Below are 16106 nucleotides of genomic sequence, written 5' to 3'. Positions count from 1 at the left end.
ACCTTGCAAGTCTGCCAGATCCACAAGTGTGTTTTTCCTTTGAAGCAAGCGGAATATGATTTATTTCCCCAGATTATCTGTTATGACTTTTCCTGTCACCTCTGTGTACTTCTTGTAGTCATTTGTCAATCCTCTGGCATGGTGTAGTGAGGTGAACACACATTAAGCTTAAGCAGAAAATGTGGTTGAAGATACTATCAAATAAGGAAACATTAAGTCAGACGACTTATCTCTTTTACTACTGGAAGTGTGATTGACTGGGCCACTGTCCTTGAGATCAAACCAGTTAGTTCCTCAGCAGGTTTATTTCCATCTCGCTGCTTATAAAGTTTAGACTGGCATTAAATGGACAACAGTCACCTAATCCTATAGAATCCAGTGTATTAAGTTCAGATAAATCACGAGGGACTACGACATGGTTCTGACACTAAGCTGTTCAAGGTTTATATATCTATGCCAGGTGAAAGCTTCTTTCCCTTCTCATTTGCTTCAGGTCACCAATGGGGTGTTCTAGACCCCAGCAAGCAATGTTTCCCACCATGCACATTAATCAGCAGTGAAGAGTGGGGTGGAGGTGCTCACCTGAGGTCCAGCTGTCCACATCCCTGCTACATCCCAGGACAGAGAGGGTGAGGAATGAACTGGTGTTGATGCTGACAGAGCAGATGCACTAGACTGGCCAATGTGTTTGCACTGTGCCAGCCTTGCTGTCCTCTTGCTTCTCCCCATCTCCATCTCAGTATACAGCAGCAAACATGGGTGACTGGAGATTAGATGAGCACAGCTGCCCCACCCCATCATCTATCACTGACATTAACTATGACCATAATTCAGGAAGTAGGGAGGAAACTACTAAACCAAAGTTAACATTTATTGAAATTTGGAACAAAGGGGAAAGACTGTGTTGCTTTGCCTTTCAGCGACTGAGGAAGACAGTCCTTCAATCCTGTTTTTAAATGTGTGTTTTTGGTAACTTTTTGATTCATACCCAACATAGCCTTGAGTGTCTACGCCTAGCATTTCCAACCAGGCTGCTGTTTGGTCACCACAGACAGTCAAAAACTTGAGAATGCAGTAAGAGGGAGTTGAGGGCCTTATCCACCAAGCTTTCAGTTGTCAGGCCCATGTATTGTGTATAGTGGTGACAGTCATCCCAGCAGCACTTCACATAACTTGGCCCATTACTTCTGGTCAGGCCAGTTGGGCACTGAAACTGGCGTCTTAGGGAAAGGCTATGGTGAATTCATATTGACATAAGTTTGTAGTCAACTAACTTTTACACAGAGTAGAGACACTGGAATTAATGGGCCTAAGTTAGTCATGGTCATAAATTTCAATGGGTCTATTATGAATAAAGGCTTGCTGAATACAACTCACAATACTTTACTTAATATGATGCTTCAGAAAGCACTTAGGGCTTTGGCATTATGGGAATGCCTCCACGACGCCAAAGCCTTTGCAAACAGAGGAACTTAGGCGGTCTCATCAGGTCATCACTCTGAACAAAGATATCACTAGTGATTTGTTCCACGAGTTATTTAACTATTTACAATTGCCTTAAACTTGCTTGTAGCAGGATGGATGCACCAGGTGTAACACCTATGGACTACACTTCTGTTTGCACAAGGGAGGACCAGCAATTTCTCAGGTCTGGATATGACACATCCTGGTTTGTTTATCCGCTCATGTCAAGGAAGGAGTGAAATGGAAGTGATCAGACTATGTTCACAGTATAGTTTATTAAACCAACATTCTTGGCTTATTGTCACATGTGAACATGGCCTTCATAGGTACATGTTTAAAGGAACAGCATTTTTAATATATATTTTTAAAAAACAGAAAACCTCTAGCCAAAGTCATTTTCTAATAATTGCTATTCCCCTCCTTCCTCCCTTCAGTTTAGCTGTACATACAAAATCTGTCTTTATTGCTTTCCATATCCTGTTTACAAGGCAGGATAATTTCATTAAATCTATATCATCCATTCAGCAAATATGTTTATATGGAATACTTTTTTTATATTAGATTACATCTTTTACATTTTCTTTTCTAAAGCTCAGTTTTGTTTGGCTCCTACTCAGCATTGCAGGCTACGCCATTATTTTTACTTAAATATTAATATTACACGCAATGCTACAAATGTGATCAGTGATATATCCTGGGAAGCATGCCAAGAATCAACAAACAGTGGGAAAGGCCATGTAACAGACTAGGTAACATTTGGGACTGCTAGTTAAGTAGGGGGGAAGAGACATACACTGCAGCTGTCTGTACTAAACTGGGCTTAAGGATAAGGTTTCCAGTGGGAGGAAAGCCCCCAACTTTTTATGAATAAATTGCTTGCTCAGTTGGAGGGAGGGGGTAAGCTTGTTTCAAGATTAGCTTAGTGAAATCTTTCCCCTAATACATAGCAGAGAAGTTGTATATGTGAACTTCCTCTAACATGCAGAGTAGATCGCACACTTAATCCAAAACAAAATGGCTTCTTATAATACTTGTTTAAATAAGGTGAAATTAAAACATTTCCTGTGAGGACTGTTGCCCAGCTTTAATATGTTGTACAGTAGTACCTTGGGTTACAGACACCTCAGGTTACAGACACTTCAGGTTAAAAACTCCGCTAACCCGGAGGTACCTCAGGATGAGAACAGAAATCGTGTGGCGGCGGCGCGGCAGCAGTGGGAGGCCCCATTAGCTAAAGTGGCACCTCAGGTTAAGAACAGTTTCAGGTTAAGAACGGACCTCCAGAATGAATTAAGTTCTTAACCCGAGGTACCACTGTATTTGTGATTTTAAAATAAAGACTAAAAACTATTTCTGATGACATTTTAGGAGAGCTTTAAAATGTCATGAATTAAGGCTAGTAAAGGTTCTCATGGGTGTGAGATAGCATAATGTGGCTGCACTTTATAGGTAGGAGTAGCAATCAAAGGGATATTGTCATTGCATTCCAAATGGTTTCTCCATGCTATGAAGAGTTCTTGGGATTTGAACACATGAATGCTGGTACAGAATTGGAAAGTAATGAAAGCAAGCTAGTTCATCTGCCTGCTTTGAAGCACTACCAAAAGCCTACCCCCTGCCCTTAAGACCAACACACAGAACACAGCATACCAAGAGCAGAATGTTCCCCACTCAGGTGCCTGCAAATAGTTTCAGATAACTAGATGAAGATACAAACACCATTACAGAAAGGTTACTGGCATGAGGTGGGTGGGGGGCAAAACACACTTTCCAGGATATCCTGGAAAGAAAAAGATAGGATAGATTGACAACCACCATACTATGAGTTCAGATTTCCAGAGAATTAAACAATGGAATATCTAAGCCAGGCTTTTTAAAGAACAGGAAGAGAAAGTGAGTGAGAATGCACACGCATAGCCTGCTTTCCTGCTAGAAGAAAAACTGAGGGCAACGGCATTTACACACTTCTGACAAAATAAAAATGGGTATGCATGGTGTGTGCCCCATGGCTCCTTTTAGTAGCATGCTACTCTTACAGCCTAGTCCTACACAATGCTAAGTGCACCAAAACACACCTAAAAGGGCTTAGGTGTGCCTAACTCTGCACAGGATCAAGATGTAATTGTGCCCTTAAAAATGAAGATGGCTTTCTAGAATTTCCCTCATTTTGGTAATGAAACTTAAAACTGTCAAGAGTTCAGTGACTGCAAAAGAGCACCTATCTGCATTCTAGTACACAAACTACGTTCAAACATGTGGCTGGTATGGATCATGGTACAGCTGCATTCTAGCAAAAGTTGGCCAGTAGGTGAAGGCATGGGATTCCCCTCCCTCTCAGTCACCATCAGTGCCAGCAACTGCTCCATGTTCTCTTCCTCACTTCAATGGCCTTTCTGGAATGCTTCCTTTAATAATCTCTCTCCCCCCCAGGTATTCCATTTGTTCATGTCCCATCCCCTCACCCCAGCTTGCAGGCTCCATTTCTTTCTGTACTTCTCCCTCACTACGTGACTCAAACATTAGATCATCCGCTTCCAGCTCTAAATACACATATAAGATATTACTAAAACAATGCAGCCACGTTTGTACTACCCAAAGTAAATAAATAACATAAACTTAAGCAAACCCCAAGTGGAAAAACGAAGAAACCAGCTAGCAACAGAGCTGGAGAGAGAGCACTTTGATGTCTGAGATACAGGATCAAAGCAACTTCAGAAACCAAGAGGAAGCCAAATTTTCAAACTCTTATTATTCTGAAGAACTTGGAGAACAATAAATTATCTGAAAATCCTCAAAGTACTTTGGGCTATGATGAATAAACACTATTATACCTCTAAAAAGTATCGTTTTGCTCTGACTGTTTACCACTAATTAAGACAGTAATTTTTTCGAACACCATTTCCAGCAACATATTCTCTTTGAAGTGCTCTAGAGATGTTGTTCTTGCACAGCAAAGAAACAAACGCTTTTAAAATTTGCTCTTGATAGCTCACAGTCTTTGATCAATTCTTTACATGCCTCCGGGAAGTAAAACTTTGATATATTTATTTAATTAGGTAGAGTTCAAGAAATAGATGGTAACAAGTAGCTTGGGCCCTCTTGACATAGTGTCCTATGGAGAAGATGCTATAAAGACAATTTAAAACATTGGTTTTTACCAGAAGCAGGCTAACTACAAACATCACTATTGCTCTCCCTTGTGTGTTTGTTCCTAAAGAAAGAATGAAGCAGATGACTTCGAACAGCCTAGGAAAACAATGTTTACCATTAGGGTTATTGCTTGCATATGGCTTTCCCTACATTTACACCCCATCCTGCCACATACAAACTGTTCTAAGGGCACTTGGGGACTCTAGAAAGAAAAGTCAACATTCCACACACCTGACTTTAGGATTCTCCCGAGGCCTGTGCACAGTCTCCGTTACTCCACCAACTATGGGGAGAAGTGAATTACAAAACAAGTAATGAAATGTATACAGGATCTCCTATACTAAAGGCTAAGCCATCTAGACCCTCTGCTAGATTCTAAACCTCCAGACAACAGACACAGGCTCCTAGGCACCACAAAACTATGGGTGGCATTCTACTTACTCTGGCCTCTTCTTTCCACGGCAACCATGCTTACCCCTAGCAGAGATGAACTTGGCTTATCAGTCCAGTCTGGGTGAATGGGCCTGCCTCACTAATGCTGCTCTGGAATTGGGGTCTCTGGCCCTGGTCTGATCTCTAAGCGTCAGGGTGAGTGCAGGCCATAGGGGGAGTCAGTGGTGGGTTTTTTTACTCCAAAAGCGTCCGTGAGTATCCTCTCCACCTGCAGCTGCGTCAGCAAGTCTCTGGCTTGGTCACGAGGAATCATTCAAGAGGGCTAGGCTCAATGCCTCTGTGTTGGCAGGGAATACCGCAACCCCAATTTTAAACTGTTTTTTGCCTCTCAGCGCTCTTCCTCTCTCCTCGCCTTCTGCTGCAACAGACAACCCAAAGAACAAGAAGGGAGGATAGATGGAGAAATCAGGAAGAAGTAGGCTTGTCTGCTTCCAGTCCCAGATTTTGGCAGCACTCTTTTAAAGCCCTAACTGTCACAGCAAGGCAGGATGGAACTGAAAGGGGTTCTCTACCACACAATGAGGTCTCGTGACAAATTTGCATAGCACTGCCAAAGAAGTGAGTAGGAGGGAGAGGCACCCATTCAAGGATCTTATCAAGTAAGTAAAGGCTAGAAACTGAGTGCTCCCTAATTCTCTCTGTTCAGCTTTATAACTATGTAAAAGGACACTTACACAATAAATGTCCCTCCTCTTCAGGACACTTCAAACCACCCTTCCCCCACACAGCTGCCACTATCATACATATTTTAAAGGTTCCATCTGGGTGCATCAACTACCTGACTCCCTTGCAGCCAACAGAAAGACACAGCCTACTCAAATATGCCTGGTTGTCGCTGCTTTAGGAAGCTGAAAAAAGAATTTCAATCTATGATCACAGCGGCGAGATTTTTACATGCACAAAGATTTTTTTTTGGGGGGGGGAATCATCATTACCTACCATGGAAGAATGGTTGCAAAAATTATTGGATTTAGCCAAGATAACAGAGTTGAAGTGTTTAATTAGAGAAAAATCATTGTTGATATTTACTAAAGACTGGAAACCCCGTATGGACTTTTTGTGTGAAAAAGAAAATGAACTTGTGATATCTGGGTTTGAGGATTGGAGAAAACATTGGTTTATAGAAAGTGGAATAGTTGGAATGTTTTGAACAATTTATATATATAGAAGAAGAATTGGAAGTCCTCTTTTTCTTTTCCCTTCCTCCAGCTTCCTCTCTCTCTTTTTCTTTTCCATTTTTTGGTTAAGGTTTTTATTTAGATTAATCTTTTATCCTTGGAATTATAAAAAGATACTGGGTATTTGATATTTTGTATACCTTTTTTAAGGCTTTAATATAATCTATTAGGGGAAAAGAATAAGATGAAAAGAATGTACTGTATTCTATTTTCACACTATTCTCTTTTCTGCAAGCCAGGATATGGTAACAACCAAGACTGCAGCTACATTTTAAGCAGTAAATAAACAAACAGAATGTTTGTTATCTGCAACCCTAACAGAAAAGTATTATTTTAATTAACAACAAGAGCTTTCAGAAATTTCTTTCGTAAGATGAGGGGGCACTTGTCTAAAGAAGATCATGAATAGGATTGTCATGAAAATGGGTTAGCCTGCCCAATACAGTGGTGCCTCGCAAGACGAAATTAATTCGTTCCGCAAGTTTTTTCTTCTTGCGAGTTTTTCGTCTTGCGAAGCACGGTTTCCCATAGGAATGCATTGAAAATCAATTAATGCGTTCCTAGGGAAACCGCCTTCAGACCAGGTCCGGGGACAGTCTGTCCCCCGACCTCTTCTGAAGGCTGGGGGGGGGGGAACAAGGGCTCTGCTGTCCCGGGGAGATTTTAAAATGCTGGGGGTCGGGAGCGAAGCGTTCGCTGCCGACCCCCAGCATTTTAAAATCTCCCCGGGACAGCAGAGACCCGGGGAGATTTTAAAATGCTGGGGGTCGGGAGCAAAGCGTTCGCTGGCGACCCCCAGCATTTTAAAATCTCCCCGGGACAGCAGAGACTTCTCTGCTGTCCCGGGGAGATTTTAAAATGCTGGGGGTCGGCAGCGAACGCTTCGCTCCCGCCCGCCAGCATTTTAAAATCTCCCCGGGTCTCTGCTGTCCCGGGAAGGCAGGCGGGGGGGGGGGAGCAAAAACTTTTGCCCCCCCCGCCGGCCTTCAGAAGAGGTCCTGGACCTCTTCTGAAGGCCGGCTGTGGGCGAAAGTCTTTGCTCCCGACCGCCAGCAATTTAAAACAGGTCCCCGGAGATTTCCCTATGGGCTTTCGTCTTGCGAAGCAAGCCCATAGGGAAATTCGTCTTGCGAAGCGCCTCCAAAACAGAAAACCCTTTCGTCTTGCGGGTTTTCCGTCTTGCGAGGCATTCGTCTTGCGGGGTACCACTGTACTATAATCCATAGAGTGGTTATAATAGTAATGTTTGGTTGAATATTTGACCAAATGAACAATTTCACTAATATAATAGTGATAGAAGGTGTTCGTTAACATGAAAATCATGAAAGTGGAGTATTTTCTATAATTAAATCCCATGTTCTATAAGTCAGATAGGCTTTCTCTACCAAACAACAATTTGCCAATGAAGCTAGAAATATATGATCTCAAAGCTGAAGTTAAGGGTCAGTGTTGGGTAATCTGACACCTTTCATCTAAAAAAGAGCCATCCCATCCCTAAACACCATTTCTCCATAGGAAATGAAGCAGCACTGCTTCCCACTGCTGATGAGAGGCATTATGTTCTGGATGACATCACTCTCCAGTCTTATCTCAGATACATTTGCATGCCAAGCAACCAGACCATCTCACATACCACGGAAAGGGACAAAGACTGCTATGCTTAACAGGCCTGTAGGCAACAGGACAGGAATAAATATAAGCATACAGAGGTGAGCTACCACTAGACAGATACTGTCTAGACAGTATATAGTGAGTAACAACGCAGGACTCCGGGAAACAAAGATACAGCCTTCCATATTCTGTGCGAAAGTTATTGTACAGGATTTTTAAATTTTACATTCTGTTGTTAACACCAGCATCCTACAGCCACTTGGAATATTAAGACACGCTGTGATAGCGCAGCAACTCAGCCAATGATTATGGGAGTACCAAACTAGATACTCTGTGTCTTGCTTCAGTGCAAAGGTAAATGATCAATAAGTTGTCTGGAAACAAAATTAATTCAAGTACTACATTATATTCACCCCGTAAAAAATCCTTCAATCTAAAAACGTTCATTGAGAACTCTTCAACAAAATTCTGCATTCTGGTGATTTGTTTAAAACTGAGACTAGGAAAACTCAGAGAAAGCCAATTTCCAGACACTTCAACAGCAGCATATTTTCAAGCAGCATCTGGGCGGTCTAATTCATTTTAGGAAGCAGATACCGCTTGCAATTTGATGGAAATAATGCTGAGGAACAAAGTGTTTCCAGGTTTACTCAAGTCATGCAGACACACAGTATGCCCCTGCCACGCTGGACGAGGCAATTGGCCAAAACCAACCAACTCCTTTTCAAAGACAATTTCCAGAAGAGTTGTTAAAATTAGTAAATCCCTTTTGCAGATGAAATCAAAATACCATGGTCAATTTTTTTTAAACTGTGCTGCTGTGGATGGAAGTATGAATCCAAATAATGTAGGACTGGTTTTTGATGAGCAATGCAAACCCGATGTGTGAGAAGAGTTTAGAATCAAAATATGCGTTGTTCAGATCTGCAGTTTTCTAAAACCAAGGGACCTGAACTGTTCACTGGATTCATGCTGCGAAAAAGCACAGGAATGGAGTCTCAGCAAGCAGGCTTAGGCACAACTGATATACTTGCACAGAAGCTTGTTTCCTCCCAGTGTGTGGAAAGTGTCACAAGGCACTTTAGCAACCCTGGTAGTAGTTAGGAAGGAGGGTTTGTGAGTCCTTTTGCATTATATCCTGTAGGCCTCTGAGATCCGACAGAAACAACCCAAGCCTGCATTAGTCTAAATGTACAGCAGATTTGCCAGTTATAACAGCTTTACTCTTTAGGTTTCGTTGTTTTAGCCAATGATGTTTCATCAACTTTGCAACCTTCCTGGGATGCAGGATGCGGGAAAGGTGGGAGAGAAGTTTAATAATTAAATGAGATAACGTGAGGATTAGTCTGCAATGAAAGGAGAAAGTGTGTGGCCAAATAGATAGGGCACAGTTCTAATCTGATTAGTTGTAGCACTATTGGTCATAGGGAGCTTCACCTTCATCTTAGAAATAACCCTCCTAAGATGAAGGTGAAGCTCCCTTGTTATTTTTGCTATTGGATGCTGCATGTTGTTTAAGTGTAATCTTGTAATATTTATAGTATTGGAATGTGTTATTGTATTTGCTATTGTTTTGCTATGTTATGCAATTGCTATTGTTATTGTTAAGTTGTGGGTGAACATATCAGACGACACAGTGATTCTTCAAACAGCTCTTGTTTATTCACAGGCCAGGACAGAACTGAACTGAAGGGTTCAGTCGGCCTGCTTATATAGAGCAGTGTTTTTCAACCACTGTTCCGCGGCACACTAGTGTGCCGCGAGATGTTGCCTGGTGTGCCGCGAGATGTTGCCTGGAGGGAGGCGGGCGAGTCGGGCGGCGAGAGGCGGGGCGGCGGCGGCGAGGAGAGGCCGCCCAGCGCGGGGCTCTCGCCGTCTGCCTGCCTGGCTGCCTGCGAGCTCGGCGGGCAGCGCCTCCGTCCGCAGCGCCCGCCTCACGGCTCTCATTCCCTGCCCCTGCCAAAGCTCACCCAGCCAAGCCGCGCTCTCCTTCCTGCCTCGCTTTGCTGCCTCCTCCCCCCCCCAAAGCTTGGAGGTTCCCCGGCGCCGACCCGCAGGTTTGACCCCCTTCTCTCACCTGTTCGCGTTCCTTGCACGGAATGGGGTGGATGGGGAGGAACGGGGCTCGCCGCTGCCTCAGCTCGCCCTCCCCCCCTCCGCCGGCGGTCCCGCGATTCTTGGCTTTTTTGGCGGTTGGCACAGAAGGAAGGCAAGGGGGAGGGGAAAAATTGAAACTTACACTTTCGTGCGTCCCTCCCGGCGTGACGCTGCGCGCTGACGTCACGGGGCTGTAATGGTGGTGTGCCTCGAGATTTTTTTCATGAAACAAGTGTGCCTTTGCCCAAAAAAGGTTGGGAAACACTGATATAGAGCTCCAGTACAACGTTACTGTAACAACTTTCTAAAACTATCCAATCACTGAACGTCACTTTCGATCCCTTATTTGCATAACTATCTACAGTATCCCCCTGCTGGCCCAGGGTGAGAACTTCAGGACATAACAGTTATTATTTTGCTATGTTATCAAATTGTTGCTTTGTTATTGACTTTCTATGTTACTATGAATTTTTTTGTACTGTTGCATTCCTCTTTCTTTGTGGTTAGTCGCTTTGAGCATGGTTCTTTTGTGAAAAAGAGGCATACAACTAACAGAATACCTGAATAACAGAAAAAGGTTGTCAATGCACTTCGGTAGTATCAGTCAAAGCACAGTAAAGACAAAGCAAGAAAGTACTTTTGACTAAATACAGTTATTTTTCACATTTCCCCCCAAACCCAGACACATTTTATCATATGTTTTTCTCAATAGGAAACTAAGTTCAGATACAAACAACTGACATGAAGGTTATATAACATTACCACAATTACAAGCAGTTTCTCAAAAGTCTAATGCTGAGAGAGATTACTACCCCATGACAGCCTGCAAGTCAGCCTTTATTTTAAATGACATGCTCCTCACAAATTGCCAGTAGCCTTCAAATGTATCAAGAACCTAAATTCTGCCTGTGTGGTGCCAAAGATTGAGGTTGTGTACTGTGGTGCCAAAGACTGAAGTTGTGTCCAAAATAAATAATAAATATTCTTCGTTTATCCAACGTTATACTCTTGGTACTAATAGGATGGAAAACATTTGTTTCTTAAATAGAATTGCCATCTGGCTATCACTAAGTATTGTTTTAAAAACCACCCAAACTGTTTTATGCCTAGTAGTCCGGAATTCAAAACACAGTCAAGCAAACTAGAATACTTTCAAAACTAGTTAGGTTCACTTTGGTTCCCAATTCTTTTTTTTCTAATATAGCTTCTATGACTTTAAAGGCTGCATGTCTAGCAAAAATTCAAGTAGCAGTAAATAGGAATGACTGAAAAGGCTTCGTTTGCTCAATATCTGTGCTCTTTAGCACTCTTCTTTCAAAGGGAGCCCATATACAATCAATATGCCTTGCTCCACCCATCACAGGATTCAAATAATCTACTGCAGAGAAAATGAGCCCGTAAAGATTGCTATTGCACCCCCCACCCACACATACATACATCTGCTCCCAATGTGTAATAGCTTTGCATTACCAGTTTGCAGGATGCTATTAATGACCAAGTTACCCCTGGGTAAGAAAGCGCTCAGGATAGATTAATCATTAATACGATCACTTCCTTTCTAGAAAGCTAGTAGAGGAAACTCCAGTTATCTTCACCTAGCTTCAGTGCACGTAAGCCTACTTTTGAGTGGAATGTGAGCTGTGCATCACTGTACAAAAGCAAAAGTATATATACCGGTAGTTAGAAAAAAGTAATGCAATTCTGACAGACCTAACTACTCCCAATACTGTTGTTTTTGTTCATATGAACGCAGCCTAAGAAATAAAGCACTTTCTGTGATGCCATGAAGATAAATGGAATGTGACAAAATGCAACAGTGCTAGCCTTGAAAATTGTGAAAACTACAGTGGTGCCCCGCAAGACGAATGCCTCGCAAGACGAAAAACTCGCTAGACAAAAGGGTTTTTCGGTTTTGCGTTGCTTCGCTAGACGAATTTCCCTATGGGCTTGCTTCGCAAGACGAAAACGTCTTGCGCTTTTTAAAAAAAGCTGCTTGAAGAGGCGCAGTTGCGACGGACTGTGCTTCGCAAGACGAAAAACATCGCAAGACGAAAAGACTCGCGGAACGAATTATTTTCGTCTTGCGAGGCACCACTGTAATGCAGTTTCAATCAGTTAATTTGGCAACTTTTTACATATAATATGGTGGGAGAAACCTCTTTAAATATGTCCTTATTTTAAACAGCCCCATCAGTGTTGCAAAAATAACACTGCACATTTTAGTGAAAAAAGTGGCTGTCAACTGCAGTAATTCCCCCCCATCATGTAACTTGACATACTTTAATACTTGGGAAAATAGTAAAATAAACAAACTAAGAAAAGGTAGACAATCCATCAATAAGAAAATCTTAAGGTCTGATTTAATTTAAGCAAACAATGAAAATATGCCTTATAATAAAGAGGCCTTATAATTTCATTGTCAGTGAATAGAAGCTAACATAGGGAAATAGTAATTAAACCAATCATGTCCAATAAAAAAAACAAAAATTTGGCTATGTATAAAAGGAAAAAACACAGTGCAAATATTCAGCAGCAGCATCAACTCAAATCATGAAGAATTGACAGAATTCACAATTCAGTTTTAAAAAGATTAATTGTTCAATTGACATGATACAAAAGAGTACAGCAGTACTCAGGCATACAATAATCACTTTCTACCTTTAAAGCAATCAAAGTTATTAGTACTGTATCAGATTAACTTTGAAGTTGAGATGAATCCTTCAGAAAATGGAAAGACTGAAATATTTTGGTGAGCCATGGTAAAAAAAGATACAGAAATCATGAGGGGAAAATCTAATTTCTTCAGATTTCTTCCTTCCAATTAAGTAGGCCTTAAAATAGGAGGTTGGTACCATCTTGAAGGATTGGACAAGCTACTTTTTTATAGCCTATGGTTGTAGTAAAAATTATTGGCCATGATGGCTGTCGATAATCAGTAGCTTTCACTGAAATAACATCTTGTGTAAAAAAAAATTGTCAAAAGTATGTAATAATCAAATGGGAGTAAAGAATACCACAAACCTTTTCATTGAAAGCTACTCATTACCATTCTGCACCTTTAAAGCAATTTCCCCCACTCTACACCAAATTTCAATACAGTATGGGTCTTTGGGTAAAAGATGTGTAACCTATAGCCCCAAACTGGACAGTACATATTTTGGGCTTTTTAAAAACCCACAAAATTAAAGGTGGGATTTTGTTATGAAAGTTACTCATTACCAATGGCCAACATGGGTGATAATTTTACTAGGGCCATAGGATGATGATGACTAATATATCCACAGCCTGTTATCTGCATGCATTTCATATGATGTCAGAGATGCACATGTATTATAGTATGTTAGAGTGACAAATTGTACAAAACATGCTGAAGCCATCTCCTGAACTCCCTTTCTTCATATTTGATGTCGCAGTACAAAATGGTAAAGGTCCCTCTTGATGCTACTGACTTTGCTGTCATGTCACAAGGTGGCTAGACAGCCTGCAACCAGGCACACTGTAGCATCACTGGGTGATGCTACAGAATTTAAACTCTGTGGTCCATGAGTAACTTATAAACACCATTAAGTATTGTGTAGGCAAAACAGATTATCTGGGAGAAGGGCTGTGCCTAAGGTATGCAAAAGGTGCAAGGTTCAATCCTGGGCCACTTTAGGTGGAGCTAGAAAGGGCTCCAGCCTGAAAACCTAGAACACCGCTGCCAGTCAGTATCAACAACAGAACAACAGAACAGTATCAACAACAGAACTGAGCTAGGTGGACCACTGCAACTTGCTATGTTCCTAAGACACCGCTTTCGCACAGACTGAGTGTGGAATTTCTGGACCTTTCACTAAATGACAAAATGGCACTTGCTGCTACTGTATGTGATGGCGATGGCATATGTGGTAATATTGGGAAGAAGCAGTTACAATTGTGTTTAGTGTAGGGGTGGCGAACAAATGTCTTGTTCTAGTGCACGGATGGGGGACTCTGGCCCTCCAGATGCTCTCTATGATCCAGCAACTCCCATCATCTCCAAATGCCAACCATGCTAGGCTGATGAGGGTTGTAGCCCAAGGACACATGGAGGTTCCCAAGCCTTCTCATAGTGCATGATCTTCACCTTTGAGACCCAGGAACCACTGTTAACACAAACACACATTTGGGGGCCCCTTTTTTAATTTTATACCCTGCACCGTGGAAGCGCTTCTGCTGAGACCCACCTTGGATCAGGCTGCGACCCACCAGTTGAAGACCATTGTCCTAGTTCGTACATGAAGAGTGTGGCCATTTTGAAAGAAATATGTGATGAACTATTCTCCCCTGATTATTTTTTTGGGGGAAGGGGAATAAATCCTTTAATGGGTAGCATGCTGGTGCTTTATACCGTTATGACCTGCCACTATAACTACAACATCCTCCATTGATGCAATTGATCCTTTCTTCCTGAAATGGGAGCTGTCTTGGGAAGCATGTCTTGGATCAATGTTGACATGCCCAGAAAACCAGACCATGACATGAAGGAGAATCTCCCTTCTTTTTTGGCGATCTGTTCCGTTTGCGGGGATTAGTGAACTGACAACAGAAGACAAAAGATAAAAAAGGAGGTGGGGGGGGGACACCTCTTCTTTCTCGTCGCTTGGATGAGTGAAGCTTCCCTCCCGGGCTCCTCCCCTTCCCCGGCTCCGTTCGGCAACCCCGGGAACCGAACGGGCATTCGCCCCGCCCCAGTCAAGGTCTCCTCTCAGGGAGGAAGCCAAAGGGAGCGCGAGGCACTCGAGGAGCCCAGCGGGGCTTCTCCTCCCCGCGCGGGCCTCGCCCCCTTCGTCGCTCGGCGGCGGCGGAGGAGGAGGAGGAGCGCGTCCGGCCGCCCTTCCCAGGTGCGCACGCCCGCGCAGGGGAAGGCGGTGCGGGCGGGCGACTTACCAAATTAATGAACGTCAGGAATTTCCAGCTGCCTCCGTAGGTCTGGTGCGCGGGCATGTCGATGGCCTTGTAGTTGCACAGGATGGAGAAGTAGGAGAGGAGGATGGCGCCGCGCAGCACCTGGCACGGCACGAGCGCCATGTTGCCGCGGCCCCCCGCCCCTTTCTTGCACAAGCGAGGCCGGAGCTCCCGAGTGAACCCGCCCGGCGGAGAGAGAGAGAGAGAGAGAGAGCAAAGAGGCAAACGGAGACGCGCTCGGGGAGCGGGGATCCTTCGGGTGGGCGGCGCGCGCAGGAGGAGCGCGCGCCGCCGGCCCAGCTGGCCACTTCCCATAGAAAGAAAGGGAGAACCTGAGAGGCTCTGAGGAGGCTGCAAAGGGCTGCCATCCCGCGCACAGGGCTCAGGTTCCGCGATGGGGCAACGTAGAAGCGAAATCCACAGGCCGCGCGAATAAAACTCTATGCATTTTATTTGTTCTTTGAAAAACCGTCTTCGCACAAGTGCATGAGGGTTTTTTCTACCTGCTTTTTACTTGCGGGGGGGGGGAGTTTGAGGGGGACATTGGTGCTTGTTCGACCTTTCCTGCAACCTGAAGGGGCTTCTCTGTTGAGGTTTTCGGTTCTGCCTCAGTCCCAAAGCCAGCTTTCAGATATGAGCGGTGGTCTGTATGGCCAGGCTAAGCTCCTGCCTACCTTGCAGTATATACATTTCCCACACTTGCAAGGTCATGTGAAAATTAAACACAAACACACACGTTTTGCGCACGAAATAATAAGTGCGTGATAAAAAGTGTGAGCTCTTGTCTTTGCTTTTCCGTCTTAAGTGTTTTTCCGCTAAAATTCTACGTTCCTCCATAGTGTTCCGATTGATAGCTTTCGCTTCCTCTCGTGAGAGGGGGGGGGGGAAACAGCATCCAAAGGAACCAGGAAGCTTCGTCTCCAGGCCGTTGGCTTGTCACTCTACATTTTTCCTTGTTCTGTAACCAAGAGAGCACTATTTCATTGGTTTCCAACCAGGACTTCCGGGTTCTTTTTCAAGCCTGCAGTGCTGCTAGACGTGGGAGGCAATGTTAGATGTGCGGTGGTTTGACAACCTCGTGTCTTACCGACCCCCGCCCCAATCTAGATTTTCTTGTGGCAAATAAAATGCCAGTATTTTGAGATTTTAAAAAAATTGCCCTGCAAATGCTTTCTAGGTAAGAAAAAAACCAAACAATAAAATACATTCATTTTTAATTTTCCTTCC

General features: G+C 43.4%; 1 protein-coding gene across 1 annotated transcript in view; it reads right to left on the bottom strand.

The window, feature by feature from the left end:
* AIG1 (androgen induced 1) overlaps nucleotides 1-15172 on the bottom strand; it is an 82997-nt gene extending 67825 nt beyond the window's left edge. The window contains exon 1 of the mRNA XM_083496294.1: nucleotides 14862-15172. Within this exon, the coding sequence (XP_083352420.1) occupies nucleotides 14862-15002 (141 nt within the window). The 5' untranslated portion in view covers nucleotides 15003-15172. The remainder of the gene's footprint in view (nucleotides 1-14861) is intronic.
* Nucleotides 15173-16106: the final 934 nt, after the last annotated feature.

The sequence above is a fragment of the Podarcis liolepis genome, assembly GCF_965112155.1.
Source record: "Podarcis liolepis genome assembly, chromosome: 3".
Lineage (NCBI taxonomy): Eukaryota > Metazoa > Chordata > Lepidosauria > Squamata > Lacertidae > Podarcis > Podarcis liolepis.
The sequence above is the reverse complement of the archived record's forward strand: the minus strand, read 5'-3'. Positions and strand labels throughout refer to the sequence as shown.